The sequence below is a fragment of the Microcaecilia unicolor genome, chromosome 1, assembly GCF_901765095.1.
Source record: "Microcaecilia unicolor chromosome 1, aMicUni1.1, whole genome shotgun sequence".
NCBI lineage: Eukaryota > Metazoa > Chordata > Amphibia > Gymnophiona > Siphonopidae > Microcaecilia > Microcaecilia unicolor.
In genome coordinates this window covers 266,682,339-266,697,897 of record NC_044031.1, presented here as the reverse complement: position 1 = coordinate 266,697,897, position 15,559 = coordinate 266,682,339, and the positions used below count along the sequence as shown (strand labels likewise).

Sequence of the window (15,559 nt, the reverse complement as noted above, 5' to 3'; positions counted from 1 at the left end):
GCAGGCCTGTCTTTGCCCGCTCAGCCATGGCCGGTTAAGTCCAAATATGGACTAGCTGGTGTTGAAAAACCCAGATATTCAATGCCGGTCACCAGAAAGCCCGGCATTGAATATCTGGATTGAATGCTGAAAGCAGGCAGTCAAAGTGCTATCACTTGCTGGTGATTTGGAAACACAACAGGACACGCTGTTTGTGCTGGGTTTTTTTTTTTTGCATTTCCTTTTTCCTTGTCCTGATATGCAATTTGCAATTGTTCTTATTCGTAGATACAGACTAGCCCCTGACGCAGCCCTTTTGTGGGCGAAACACAGCCTGTGTCGGGCAACTGTCTTATATACGGTATCTTCAATAAAATATTTTGGATAATATACTGATCTGCTTGTTCATTTTCCACAACCCTCTGAAGTGCTTATACAGTGGATAATGGCACTGATGAATTGCTTACTACATACAGGATTTTTCTTCTACGTCTATGGGTAAAATCACCATCAAGCCTATATCTAAATCTCCTTCTCTAGACCTTCATCGACATCTAGTTATAGACTGATCGCTAACATTCCTTCTTTTACAAAATTTACCAAACCTTTAGTAACCAGTTAACACTGTAATCTCCTATGATATGGGGATCACTAAGACTCTGGGGAGAGGGAGATCCCTGCCAGTGGGCTGGAGAGAGAGGTGGGAAGGCCTGCCCAAGGGAAGGGTTGGCAGAGAAGTTGCAGATATAAAGTGGATCCCTATGTGAGTGACAGCAGGGGTGGAGTTTGGAAAAATAATAAGAGATTGTAATGGGGAACTTGAGGTCTGTGGTTGCCTGGACCCCTGCCTGGACCCTTGGGAATATTGGGGGATCCAGGAGTGCTGAATAAACTTAGGCTGAATAAAGGGAGTACTTGCTGCCCATAAAAGTGGCAACTGAGAGACAGAATTGGAGCTTCAGGTGGACAAGGGGAATCCAGAATAGAAGCGGGAAACAGAGCGGGGAAAGCCCGTTCAAGGCCAGGATGCAGCCCTGTGAGGTGCATCGCTACAAGAAGGAGAGCCTAAAGGGTCTGTGCCTGAGGGGAGTAGATTGCTATCTTGCCTTGAGATTATTCCTGGCCCACAGGATAGGAAATGGATGGGAGGTGTTGTACATATTCCACTGTCCATTATCCCAGGCCTAAGCCTCTGCACCACTGATCTCTGAGAGTACTCCCTTTCCCTGGTGTTTGCGAGTGAAAATGCAAACGGAAAGGGGAGAGACAGGTACAGGGATTCCTCCTGAAGCGATAACTGAATTGTCAGAAAGTGGTTTGGAGTTGGAAGTCAACCACCAATGGGTTGGCCCTTGAAAGAGATTATATTGTTGACTGCCATTGCAGGTTAAAGTAAATTTTACTGCATTAAAAGAACCTCTGGTGGGGTGAGAGCAGGGACGCCTGCTCCTGAGCAGTGAGGTTCCACTAGAAGGACCCCATTTAATCTCCTAAAACTTCAGATCGCTATTCTGTACCATTAACCCAGTCCCGAGTTCATCTGAGGCAGACAGTGAGTGGTGAGTGGAATGGAGAAAGATAAAGCACTGTGAGTGTGGTTTATCCCTGTGACCCGGGTCGGAGGATGGAACTGAGGTAGTGGCAAGACCTGGGTTACATTGCATGGAGTCTTTATTACTTGTTCTAACAACTAAAGCAAGGGAAATTAGTAGTAGTGGGAAAGGCCTTAGTTCTACAATCTGACTTATTGGCAGCTTTTGATGTGGTGGACTGTACTATTTTTGTTGAATTTTCTTGGAGATCTTGGGATTGATGGAACTGTATTTGATTGGTTTGAGGAATTTTTGAAAAATTGATCTTACATGGTAAAGGTTAAGGGGACCTTTCCTTATTTTTGGAGTCCGGGTTGCGGCTCGCCTTGTCACCTATTTTAACATCTTTATGTACTCACTGAGCTCTGTGAAATTAGACAAGGGTGAGTACCTGTACTCCTATGTCGATGATATTTTTGTCCTACAGAAGCTGCTCCCAAATGCAGGTGCATCGCATTTGAGGCTATTAAACTGTATTTCTAAAATTGAAAACTGGTCTAGTTGTTGTCTACTAAAGCTAAATCCAGCTAAAACAAAAATTCTATGTTTAGTACTGCAAAACTCTTTTTCCCTAGCACAGTGCCACCTTGTGACTTTACCTTGTAATTTGCTACTGATTGTTATGTGTACTGCCATCAAGTGGTGAAACATGGCACTACCTGTTGGCTTGAGGCAATGGCACCCTGTGGTTAAAGTCTAAAAAACATCCACAATCTGTTGATAAGGTTTCGTTGTATTATTCTTTCCAAATAAACAAAATATTTGGATACCTACCATTCCATTCTTACTACTCTTCCCCTCTCTCCTTGTGGTCAGAGCGAGATCGACACACACATACAGAGTCAACATATATGCAAACGTGTGTGCACACATACGTGTACATGGAGAGGGGTTAGGAAAACGTCCAAGAAACTAAGGAGAGCATTGATGAGCTCCAGCCCAGATAGCAGCTTAGGCTTGTGGTTCCCAAACCTGGTCCTGGAGGTATCCCAGCCGGTCAAGTTTTCAGGATATCAAAATGAATATTCATGAAAAGATTTGCATGCACTGCCTCCACTGATGCAGATCTCTCTCATGAATATTTGTTGTAGATATCCTGAAAACCTGACTGGTTGGGGTGCCTCCAGGACATTACTCGCATTGTCCAAGAACAACGAAGCTAGTCTACAGAGACAACAGCATCACTCCCTCCCCCCCCCTCCTCCAGTGAACTATGTAACAGCATCAGCCGACAAGGACTCGAGAAGGCTGAAGAAGAAAGCAATCCGAAATTAATCCTCGCATCCTCCCCTCCCGACCCACAGCTCCAGAAATCCGGCGGCGCGGCGATTGGGAGCTGCTTTTGTGACGTCATCGAAGCGGACGGGCGCGCGCCGTATGCGTTCTGAACGGCGATTGTGATCTCAAGCATTCTGGAACGGCCACAAAAAAACAAGTAAGGCGTAAGAGTGGCTGCGCAGCTGCGTATTCTCGGTGCGGTCGGGGTGGAGGGCCCTCAGCAATTACAGCATGCAGCACTACATCCTCAGCATGGAGTGGTGAGCGCACAATGCTGAGCTGTGCCTACCGCCACTAAAGCCTAATCGCGGCTCCGCAGCACAGCCGCAACAGCACACGCAGCTAGTGGAGGAGGGGGAGAGCAGGCGGGGCAGTCAGACAGCAGCAGGAAGGGGGCGCCGCCGCCGAGTGACGAGTATGGATTTCCAGCAGCTGGCGGACGCTGCGGACAAATGGTGCTCCAACACCCCCTTCGAGCTCATTGCCACCGAGGAAACCGAGAGGAGGATGGATTTCTACGCCGATCCCGGCGTCTCTTTCTACGTGCTTTGTCCTGACAACGGCTGCGGGGACAATTTCGTAAGTATCCGCAGCTAGAGGGGTGTGTTATGTGTGTTCAGCACACGTGCACACACCCTATTAATGCCGACAGATGCGCCAGTACCACCGAGGAAACCGAGAGGAGGGTGGAGAATGATGTGCATCCGTACAATGAGTGTGTATGTGGTGGAAGGGCGTGTGTTTAGCATTGCGTGTGATGGAGGGATGCGAGTGTGATATCATGCTATCTGCATCCCAAAACAAAGATCTCATTTCTATTTCTATATAATGTGCTTCTCTCCAAGTGGCATCTGCTGGCATTAATGCGGTGTGCACGTGTGCTGAACGCCACGGGGCGCCAGGGGCCACGTGGGAGGGAAGAAGGCACCCACATTGGTTTTGAACCCAGTCAGTAGCAGGCTGGTGGCCTGGATAGCCCCCAAGAAAACAGGGGCCTTGTAGTGAGTGATGAGAAAGATGAAGTCAAGCTAGGGAATTGTGCTGGAGTGGGGAGGGGAAATGAGGATGGCTGTGACAGACATCTGCAAACCCCCCCCCCCCCCCCCAAAAAAAAAAAAAAAAAAAAAAAAAACCTAGTGGTGGCTCTATCATGCACCCCTGGCCTCCCAACAGGCTCTGTGCCCATGGTGTAGGCTGTGACATTTCACTGGTGATAAGTCATTTACCCCTCTGCAGCTTCCTGTCCACAGATTCCCCCAGGCCTGAGTTATCAGTGGTAGGGAAACAGCATCAGTGAATGTGATAAGGGACGGTGGTATGGGGGTGTCATGGTGGATACACACAGATATGTTACTTATGAATGCACATGGTCTATACCTATAAAACATATGTGATGGAGAATTAAACTACTGGTTAATACAACTTTCTATTTAGCTGAATCGTGGCCTAGTAGAGGTGTGTGTGAGAAGCAACTCTTCTCAATAGCTGCATCCTGTATTGGGCAGCTGTCTTTGGAGTAACCAGCATGTCAGTACACTGCCTTTGACAGCCCAAGCCCTGTGCTGCTTATTTTCTTTTCAGACAGGAAGTATACTGGGGTGTGCACTGTGCCAGTTGATGCTGTTGCTGAGGAGTAGCTTTCTAAAAACCTGTTCAGGGATGTGATTCACCTAAGCAGTTGGGGTGGAGACAGCCAGCCACTGGATGCAAAAATACCACTTGTATTTTGGGAACTTATGTGTATATAGAGTGGAAGGTTAGGTTAATTTGTAGGCCTTGCCACTTCTAGTGCTTCTCCTGTTAGTTCCTTTCTGCAGTGTCCTTGACATGCAGACTCCAGACGAGAGTATGATTCAGTTCCGTTTTGCATAGTCCAGGTACCCAGAGCTGGACTTCTGGGTAGGACTGAAGCTGTGACCGCTTCTGCCTGGCCCCTGCACACAGTACTTCTCAATCATTGAACAAGTTCAGTGACCTTTCTTGAAAGGAGTAATACAGTCCCAGCCAACAGGTTTATTTTCATAGCTCAAAAGATTTGCCAGACTGGATCGCTTGCATTATAGCTTTCTGGTGGGCCACTGAAAATCACAGCATGTGGACAACCATTTTCTGTCGTCTGGGTCCTCAGTCTATGCCAGTGGTTTCCAAACCTGGTCCTGGAGGCACCCTATCCAGTCAGATTTTTAAGATATCCACAATGAATATTCATGAGAGAGATTTGCATGCACTGCCTCCAATGCATGCAAATCTCTCATGAATATTCATTGATATCCAAAAAACCTGACTTGCTGGGGTGCATCCAGGATCAGGTTTGGGACTCACTGGTCTATACGCTTTCTTAATTTAGAATGAACAAAGCTGCTCACCCAGTTGCATGATTGTGGAAGCCAAGTTTCAAGGAATCCCAGAAGCTCTCTACCTAAGAGCGATTCATGGAGGCCAGCAAGGCCTTGGTAAATTGTTGGTGGCATATGTGGTTCTTGAGTTCATCCACGTTCTTCTCCAAATCTGCCAGCTTCTTAAGTAGTTAATCCTACCGCATGGGCCTGGTCTTCAGCATACTGGTGCATTGTTGGGCATTGAGTTCCAGATCCGTGCTATCCAGGTGTTCATGGGCACCTTCAGCTCTGTTGTCAAACTGTTGCAATTTTATCACTGCCATCCACACAGAACTTATAGATGGACTAAGCGAGCTGCACAGATCTGCCATCTTGCTGTCAATGATGTGCTGCTTCTCATCTTTTTACTGTCAAGCCTCTTAAGACTTGTTAACTGTAAAGTCTCAATATCTTGAAGTATAACCTTGGCACACCAGAACACACCTGAAGTCTCTTTCTTTTCTGAAGTTTCCTTTATTGAATAAATACAGATAATTTACTCAGTCAGATGTTCAGAAGTGTTGCCTCAGGGCACAGAGACTCTAATTCTGAGAGCTGTATCAGTGGTTGGAGGTAGAAATCTGAGGAGAGGCAGCTTTATTGCAGAGGTGAGCGAATAGTTGAACAGGCAGAAGTAGCTCAGAGCTGGGTGACTGGAGAGTGCAATATCTCATTAGGAAGATATATTCAAGGTAAAAAACCAAGTTCGTTCCAGGGAGTTTTAGCAGGACAAGTGCTGTCTGAAGCAAGATGGAGAATGCCTCATGGCGAGGGGGAGGAAGAGGCTAAGAAGGGCTCGCACAGGCCCAGGGAGGAGGGGGTAAATAGACCAATGGGGACAGAGCCTGCCATCGGGTAGCAAGGGGTGGTCCTAGAGGACAGCCTTCGATTGGAGAGAGAGGTCGTACATGGCTGACCTCTCAGGACAGAGATAGTAAGAATGACCAGGAAATGATAGCAGGTAGACAAAGGAGCCAAGCTTGGCTGAGAAAGAGAGGCGGTCTGGGCAGCCGCACAACCAGTGGTAACAGTTCTTATACAGACAGACAAGTGTGGCTGCATTGCCTGTGAACTACATTACACACAATGCATTGCTCACATGTTTTGCAGTGGGAACTGCAGCAATGAAGATCCTTAGAAGTGAGAATGACAGTAAAGACATCAAACACATTTTAGGGTCACATTGTAAACTAGTGCAAGGCTGTCAGAGGACAGAACATTTACACTAATTTTAAGATGCTATGTCAGCCTCCTCCAGCTGTTGAAAAGCTCAAGCACAAGTCTCTGTGCACTCCAAACCCTAGAATAAATACCAAATGGGATGCCTGAAGGTTTGGGATGGATCGATTTAGTTGATGTAGAGGGGTTGCAAGTTTTAGCTAAAATTCTATTCCTTTGTGCCACATGACCTCCCAACCCCCCCCCCCCCCAGCTGCTGCTGCAGGTCAGCTGCCCACCACGCCACACTCCTTCACGGGCCTACCTTGTAGAGGCCCTGGTGGCCTAGTGGTGTCTTTGAGGCAGGGGCATCCTGAGTTGCTCCATCCCCTGTCAGCTGTGCTGATAAAAAAAGGCAGCCGTGACTTTCTGCTGCTGCCTCACAGCCACCATTTTGGAATTACCTTGAGCAGCAGTTGCTCCTGCTCAGGCTGTTCCCAGTTCCAAACTGGAGCCTGCAACCTGCCATGGCAGTCTCAAGGCTGCTGCGGGAAGTTGTGGCTGCCGTTTTTTCAGTGTGGCGAACCAGGGTAGGAGCAATTCAGGATGCTCCTTCTCCGAAGATACCACTACACCACTAGGGCCTTTACAAGGTAGACCCAGGGAGGATCTAGGAGGGAGGGCGGCTTGCGGCAGCTGGGAGCAGGGCTACGGTTTCAGGTTTCTGCTGAAAATGTACACGTATTTTGGGGGAAACCAGTCTGTTTCGGTGCCAAAATCAAAATTTGGTCAGCCTCCAAAATAAGAGAGATATATAAAACATAGCAACATTAGTCTACAATGGAGGGGGGGAGCATTGGCACTATAATGATGAGAGGCTGGAAATATATTTATTATAATTTATTTTACATATAATATGGGATGGGGGGAGAAAGTCAACCAGCCACCAACCCCACTGTCTTGAAATAGAAGGATCCAAAAAATGATGTAACGTTATTTAAAGTTTACTATGCATTTGCAAGGGAATCTTAATTGGTATCTTGCACCCAAAGCCAATACTTCCTGCCTTACACTGAATTTTTTTTTTCCGTCTCTTGTATCCACCTGGAAAGATTGAACTCTCCCAAGAACATTGTAGAAGCAGCTTGTTGCAAATAGAGCTTAAGTAATACAGCCTTGTCCTGTAAAGAGACATTAAATGATACTAACAGAGTGGCTCTAAAAGGTATCCCATCCTGAGAATTTTCCAGAATAGCTGACTCTTAAACTATCAGAGGGAAAGGGGGGTGGGGTCACAGGACACCATTCCGATGGGAAAGACACTGAGCGTTTGAGCTCCCAGGTTCAACCACGCTAAACTACCCCACCAACCGTGAGTCTGTTTGGTGCAATCATACCATATTTGACAGTTTGGGAAGTGCTGCTTCAAAATAAGCATTTGTTGCTGGACATCCCTGCTGAATGGTGTTTGAAGACAAGGAACGTTCCAAAGTACCAGTGAGCAAGACGATGGACCCACGTAGCCTGTCTACACCCGCATTAAGTTCTACCTGATTTTCAGAAATTGTGGCTGAGGTAAAGGAAGCAGCAGAAACCGCGTTAGAAGAGAGATTGCATGACCTCTCTAACAAATTGGACACAGTTTTGGAGCAGGTAGATGAGCTGTGTCGCGATTTCAGTAATCCTTAACGAGTAGCTCATTTAGGATCTTCGGACCAGTGCGTCAATAAACTGGTGGCCTTGCTTTAAGAGAAGATCAGTGTTACCTCTCGAACAATTTTCGAAGTCCATCTTCGACTTGTAGGTGTACCTTATCAAATGTGGAGAATGAAACGGTTTCCTAGAAAATTGGCTATTGATCTCATTACAGTTGCAGAGTCAAGTTGGGTGCCTCTGCGTTGAAAGGGCATTCTGTATTGGCCCCAAAAGAGCCGAGGGAGCAAGGCCTTGGGTGTTGATATTCTGCTTGTTAAACTTTCATCATAAGCAGAAAATATTGCAGGCGATTCAGGCAGGCAAAGTTCTCACCTATGAAGTGCATAGAATTCTTTGCTTTCAGGACTCCTCCTGTATAGCAGCACAGTGAAAGGAATTTAACCCTATTTAGTCAAGCTTATTGAAAGAAAAATCAAGTTTGCGCTGCTGTTTTCAGCCCGCCTGTGAGTAGAACATGAAGACACAGCAGTGATGCTGGAAATGGTGCAAGTGAATTTTTTGATCCATCTTAATTTGAAACCAAGATGGCCCATGAATGGAACAGATCTGTTAGAAATTTTGATGGGAACCTTCTGTGTTCTAATTCAGTTTATAGAGAACATGCAGTGCTGCTGGATTTTTATTGGGAAGTTGAATCTAATAGAAAAGGGGGGGGGGGGGGGATTTCTTGAAGAGATTTTTCTTTGCCCCTTGGAATATGGATGTGGTAACAGCGGTTAGCGTATCTGGGTTTAAAAAAGGTTTGGACAAATTCCTGGAGGAAAAGTGCATAGTCTGCTATTAAGGCAAACAGTAACTACTTGCCCTGGGATTTGTAGTATGGAGTGTTATCACAATTTGGGTTTCTGCCAGGTACTTGTGACATGGCTTGGCTAAGAACAGGATACTAGGCTAGATGGACCATTGGTCTGACCCAGTATGGCTACTCTTATGTTCTAATAAATATGTTGGAATATATATTCCAATCATGAATGTGGTACCCACTAAGCTGACATCTTAAGGAAAATGTTCTTTACCTATGACTAATTGAAGCACCTTGGTGTTTACTACTACTTATCATTTCTATAGCGCTACTAGGCGTATGCAGCGCTGTACACTTGAACATGAAGAGACAGTCCCTTTTCGACAGAGCTTACAATCTAATTAGGACAGACAAATAAGAGATAAGGGAATATTAAAGTGAGGATGATAAAATAAGGGTTCTGAACAAGTGAATAAGGGTTAGGAGTTAAAAGCAGCATCAAAAAGGTGGGTTTTTAGCTTAGATTTGAAGACGACCAGAGATGGAGCTTGACGTACCGGCTCAGGAAGTCTATTCCAGGCATAAGGTGCAGCAAGATAAAAGGAACGGAGTCTGGAGTTAGCGGAGGTGGAGAAGGGTGCAGATAAGAGAGATTTACCCAGTGAACGGAGTTCCCGGGGAGGAGTGTAGGGAGAGATGAGAGTGGAGAGGTACTGAGGAGCTGCAGAGTGAATGCACTTGTAGGTCAGTAAGATGAGTTTGAACTGTATGCGGAAATGGATAGGGAGCCAGTGAAGTGACTTGAGGAGAGGGCTGATATGAGCATAATGACCCTGGCGGAATATTAGTCGTGCAGCAGAAGTTTGAACAGATTGAAGAGGAGAGAGATGGCTAAGTGGGAGACCTGTGAGAAGCGAGTTGCAATAGTCTAAGCAAAGGTGATAGAGTGTGGATGAGGGTTCTGGTAGTGTGCTCAGAAAGGAAAGGGCGCATTTTGGTGATGATATAGAGAAAGAAATGACAGGTTTTAGCAGTCTGCTGAATATGTGCAGAGAAGGAGAGGGAGGAGTCGAAGATGACCACAGTGGGTTTATTAGCTGGACTGCATCCAAGATGCCGATTCCTAACTGATGTGAGTTGATTCTTTGCTCTTTTGTTGGATTTCCTCACGACGCCGAAGCAAAAGGGCCGATCGTCTGTTGTGGTTTCTCAGAGATCGGCCCCAGTAGTGGCTGGCATGCTTGATTCTTTCTTTTGTATGGAGAACCGGGATGCCTTTGGGGTCGGAGGGTAGCCTGCATGTGACGCCCAGGTTGAGTGGAGATCCTGTGGCGCCGCCAGGGCTGGATGTTACTCTGATCCCCAGCCGCAGAGCACTAGTTTGCCACAAATGATGCCCTTGCTCTTGAAACCAGGAAGTGCTGCTGAGTTGGAGTGGCGGGAGACCTTCATACATCCAGTGAGTGACTTATGGGTATCAGTTTCACTGGACCCCCCATAATAGCTGCTGCGAGTTTACCTTCATCTGCAGGTGAATCCTTGGCTGTTGGCCATGAGCAGGGCGATATTTCTTTAGTAAACTCAGCAGGTACCAGCAATGTCCTTTCTTTCTTATTAGAAAAACCATCTGAAGTAACATTGGACAATTTGTGGGCTGTAATAGCTAATCTGGGTAAGGCTTTGTGCCCCCAGGTTCAGAAATTGGAGCAAGAATTGTGTTCCAATAAACTTATGATGGAAATGTTTGAATCAAAATCCAGCAGAACATGTAGGAAAGCAGGAAATAATCTGATTACTGTTCAAACAATTCAAAGTACATGATAAGGGATGTACTGAATCTTAGAAGGAAAGCTGAATCTTTTGAGAACTCTTAGTCAATAATTTGCGCTTCTTAAATTTCCCTAGGGTTTTTTCTGTTACCCCCTAGGGAAATGCTTAAAAGATTATATTATGGAAGTACTATATGTGCCTAAGGAATCTATTCCTCCTTTTACTCAGATTTACTACCTCCTGGTTAAACCATTGGAAGATCTTCATCATGTGGAACAGGACAGTGTACCTTTAAATATAACAGCTGTTCTAGAGTCTTCAGATACAGAAGCGGCTGTGCCTTCAATTTTGTTGGCTGCAGTTGCTTTATCACCAGATAAGAATTGGTTACTTAAAATGTTCTTTAAAAATAAGAAGACTTTCTTGGGATTTAAAATTCGTTTTTTTTTTTCCCAGACGTATCAAGAGACACTCGGAAAAGACGTTGCCAGTGTTTATTGCTTAAACATGGTGTACTTCAGCTAGGCGCTACATTTTATTTACGAAATCCGTTTAAATATGTAGTTCGATACTAGTCTGTCAAATATGTGTTCTTTGAACCATCCCATCTCACCGATTTCCTTGCAGGTAGAAGAATAGGGTGTTAATTAACATCATTAGTAGCTCTCTAATTTACTTTAGACATCCTATATCATGTCAGTTTTTTTATTTCTTGTTATAAGTTTTTCTTTTTCGTATAATAGTTCCACTTTATATAATCTTGGATCAAATTATGTGGACTTGAGTGTAACTATCTGTTTTCTAATGATGTATTAGTAAGATATTTTCTTTATTTTGATTATGAATGATAGTGATCCTTTACTGTACAAGTATTTACTTAGTTGTATAATTAAAAAATAAATAATTGGCTATTATAGCCATAAAATAAAATCTAGAGAAATATTTCTTTAAAATGGAATGGGGCATTTTTGGAGATTATCCAACCCTTCAAAATAAATTGCAATTGTTGAGTACACAAATGGTTGTTCACGAGTTCTTGCATCAAAGATCAAAGAAATCTATGCAGTATTTTAAATACAAGCTTTACAAACGTGGGAACAAAAATGGTAACCTGTTGGCTAGGATGGTATGTGGATGGGAGGGCCACCGTAAAATCTTAAAGATGACATTTTCAAAAAGGGTGGAACTTCAAACGGATATTCTTTGAAAAATTGTACTCCAAAGCTTTGGGAGAGGATCTTGTGGGTGAAAGTTATTTGTCTAGTATAGAAGTACCCCAGGTTACGTCAACAGAGGGGAGAGCTATTGAATACTCCAATATCTGAGGAGGAAGTGTAATGACTGATTAAACAGAATGCATTAAGTAAAGCACCATGACCTGATGGGTTTAGGGTGGAGTTTTATAAAATTTTGCAAGGAAGTACACGAAAACCTCTTTTAAGAAAGTTTAGTCATACACTGGACTACTAAACTTTACCAGATAGTTTATCTTTGGCTCAAATAATAGTTCTCCCCCAAGCCAGGGAAGGACCCTTTGGTCCCAGAATCTTATCATTCACTGAAGCCAAGTTGTTGGCCAAGCTTTTGGTTAACCGCTTGGCCCGAATATTGCCTTCACTACTATTGGATTCCCAGGTAGGTTTTGTTATATTAGGAAAATCTTGTCCTCCTTAGAGCATCTCAGTAGGGATGGAACAACTTCTTTGTTGGTTAGTTTTGATGCAGAGAAGATCTTTAATTACATTAATTGGGGTTTTGTTTAGTGTTTTGAGACGCTATGATGTCATGGGCCTCTTTAGCTCCTTGGTCAGAGCGCTTTATACCAAATCCATGCCTAGAATATGGGTTAATGGGCAGCTCTCTGAAAGTTTCCCTGTTCTTAGGGGTATTGGCCAGTGTTGCCCTAACCTTAGATCCTTTACTGAGGTAGATTCAAGAGATCCAAAGTATATAAGGGGATTCAGATAGAAAATAGCAACTTTTGCTGATGATTTATTGGTGCATTTAACTAACTCTTAGGATTAATTGAAAACCCCTTTTAGAAAGTTTTGCAGAGTATGAAAACTTCTCAGGTTTTACACAATTACCAGAAATCTGAGGCCTTGGCTGTGGGAGTGGGTCTGAGTAGACCAAAGGCTTCTTTAAATATGTGGGTATTTTGTTGCTGACAGACAGGTTGATCCTCTTAATGTTAATCACCTATTAGAGATTACTCAGTGCCAATTAGCTCTGTGGAAACACCTGCCCTTATCTTTAAGTGGCTGTGTTTGTTTATACCAGATGACTATTTTTCCTAGTGGCTATATGTTATGCAAGTTCTCCCCATATGTTTGTTACAGAAAGATTTGAAGATGCTGAATAAAGTAGTGGGGCATTTTTGTTGGAGTCCACCACCCTAACCACAATATATTTTTAAGCATAGGCAATGGGGTTTTTCTTTTAGCTATTTGGACTACATATATTCAATCCTTGTCTCCGAGAGTAATCTTGAATAGGCTGCATTTATAATATTTGGTTTGGGTTTGTTGACGTGGGTTTGGGGTTGCATCCCTGTATGATGGAAGTATTACTGTGCTTAGATGGGTCTCTGTGGAGGGGGTAGGGGATATGATAAGTGAAGGGCTTGGACTTAGGGCCAGATGCACTAACCTTAACACGCCCTTAAAGAGCCATTAACGAGCAAGTAGTAAACCCTGGCATGCACTAAAGACTTTTTTCTGACTCTAGCAGCTAACGAAAACGGAATATAGATGAGCAAATTGTGTAGAAACCCCATTGTAATGAGATGCACTAAACTTTTCCGATTGCCTTAATGCTGGAAAATCTAACGAGAGGTCTGTACCTCTCTTTGAGGCTGCACAGAATTGGAAAAATTATTAAAATATAAAAAAAAAAAAAAATCGGGGGGGGGGGGGGGGGGCAAAAACGGCCAAGTGCTCCTCATGGACGGCCATTATGGCCATTGTACACCCGAAAAGCCGCCCAAGTGCTCGTCAGGAGCGTCCTTTATGGACGTTCTTCACTGTATATTGAAAAAAAAATAATCAGGCTCCGATGCTGCAGGCTCTTTTTTGGACATCATTCAACCCTGGAATAATAAAAACGTCGTTTTTGGCCATTCTTCACTCAGCTGAGAGACTTGGAAATCATCACAACGCGTTTAGCTCGGCTAAACGCGCTGTAATTGGCTCAGAGACTTCCTGGTCTCTCAGCTGTGAAGCACTGCCAAAAAAGACGTTTTTATTATTAAAAAAGGGGGGGAATGGCCGGCCATCCAAAAAAAAATGTCCATTTTGGCCCCTTGCAATAATAAAAACGTCTTTTCTGGCAGTGCTTCACTCAGCTCAGATACCAGGAAGTCTCTGAGCCAATCACAACGCGTTTAGCCGAGCTAAATATGCTGTGATTGGCTCAGAGACTTCCTGGTCTCTCAGCAGTGAAGCACTGCCAAAAAAGACGTTTTTATTATTGCAAGGGGGGAATGACGGCCAAAATGGACGTTTTTTTTCTGGATGGCCGGCCATTCTGGCCGTCATTCCCCCCTTTTTAATAATAAAAACGTCTTTTTTGGCAGTGCTTCACAACTGAGAGACCAGGGAGTCTCTGAGCCAATCACAGTGCGTTTAGCCGAGTGAAGCACGGCCAAAATAGACTTTTTATTTTTGCGAGGGGGGAAAGAAAGCCAAAATGAGGTTGTTGTTTTTTTAATGGGCATCCTCAACTGCACCTCTGCTGGATCAAGCCGCACCAGAGGGAAGTGAGCAGCGCGGCGTCTTCAGGCAGCACAGGGAGGCGTATTTGGCATGTGCAGAGCAGCCAGCATAACGCTTGGCTGCTCTGCGCATGCACGACCGGCCGATTGGCCGACTGTTTAACGATGGAATAGAGAATGCAAGTGAGCTACAACGAGCAGCTCATTTGCATTCCTATTCCTTGATGCATGCCCGTTCCTTACCGATTCGCTAAGGGAATTGGTAAGGAAAGGGCTTTAACGATTGATTAGTGTATCTAGCCCTCAATAGGGTGGGAGGCTATAAGAAACAAGGCCTTTTCACTTCAGTTTTGGTTATTGAGCTTTGAGCCCTGCTAGTTACTTGCATGATGTGTGGTTTCCATTCTATTCATATATTTGTCTGGGATAATGTTGTTCACAACATGAAACTTTTCTTATTTTTTGTATTAAAAAAAATAATAATATAAAAAAACAAGATTTAAACTAAACTTTCAGAGGAGAGCTCCATAGCCACCTGATTTGAAGACCTAGATTAAAAAGTATATATCTTGCAAAGGTGGCAGACCATTTTCAGCATACTTGGGACCTTCTTTTAAGAATCTATGTAACATTTCATGAATAGGGGACAATTTTAATAGATGGAAAATTAAGAATTCCATATCATCCTTACACTGTTCCAGAACTCGTGGGATAGTCATGCCCATTGATCAGCAGGTGGAGATAGAGAACACAGAAGCGAGTTAAAGTATATAACCTTAGCCTGATAGCTCATCCCTTCAGTATTTTCCATCTCCGATGTTAACTGACTCCTGGTTGAGCTTCCCAGGCAATAGTGCAGGGAGAGGGGCTGGTGCGGCTCATTCCTATTTTGTTTTCTGTCCTGTGCGGTAAGGGCAGTCTCTGTGCTCTCTTTTGGGGGGGGGGGGGGGGGGGCTGTTGCCGAGCCTTTGCAGCGGGTAGTGGTGGCTCCCACGGAGTTGCTTGTGGTGCTTCCTCTGCAGAGCCCCCAGCAGTCTTCTGGATGCTGCCTGTTGTGGAAAGTTGGGGAAGTTTGGGAGATGGGGGAAGTACTTCACAGAGAAGTGTGTGCAGCTGTCATTTGGGCTGCAGCCTGTGGAGGCCCTGAATGCAGCAGCCAGCAGTTCTCAGAGCGACTCTGGTGCAGCGTCCACTTTCCCACAATGAGGGAAGAGCGCAAGAATGGCCTCTGGGC

At 44.7% G+C, this 15,559-nt stretch overlaps 1 protein-coding gene across 1 annotated transcript in view; it reads left to right on the top strand.

Moving 5' to 3' along the window:
* The first annotated feature begins 2,805 nt into the window (after positions 1 to 2,805).
* Positions 2,806 to 15,559, top strand: part of MTURN (maturin, neural progenitor differentiation regulator homolog) — a 39,395-nt gene continuing 26,641 nt past the window's right edge. Inside the window, exon 1 of the mRNA XM_030206241.1 lies at positions 2,806 to 3,428. Within this exon, the coding sequence (XP_030062101.1) occupies positions 3,267 to 3,428 (162 nt within the window). The 5' untranslated portion in view covers positions 2,806 to 3,266. The remainder of the gene's footprint in view (positions 3,429 to 15,559) is intronic.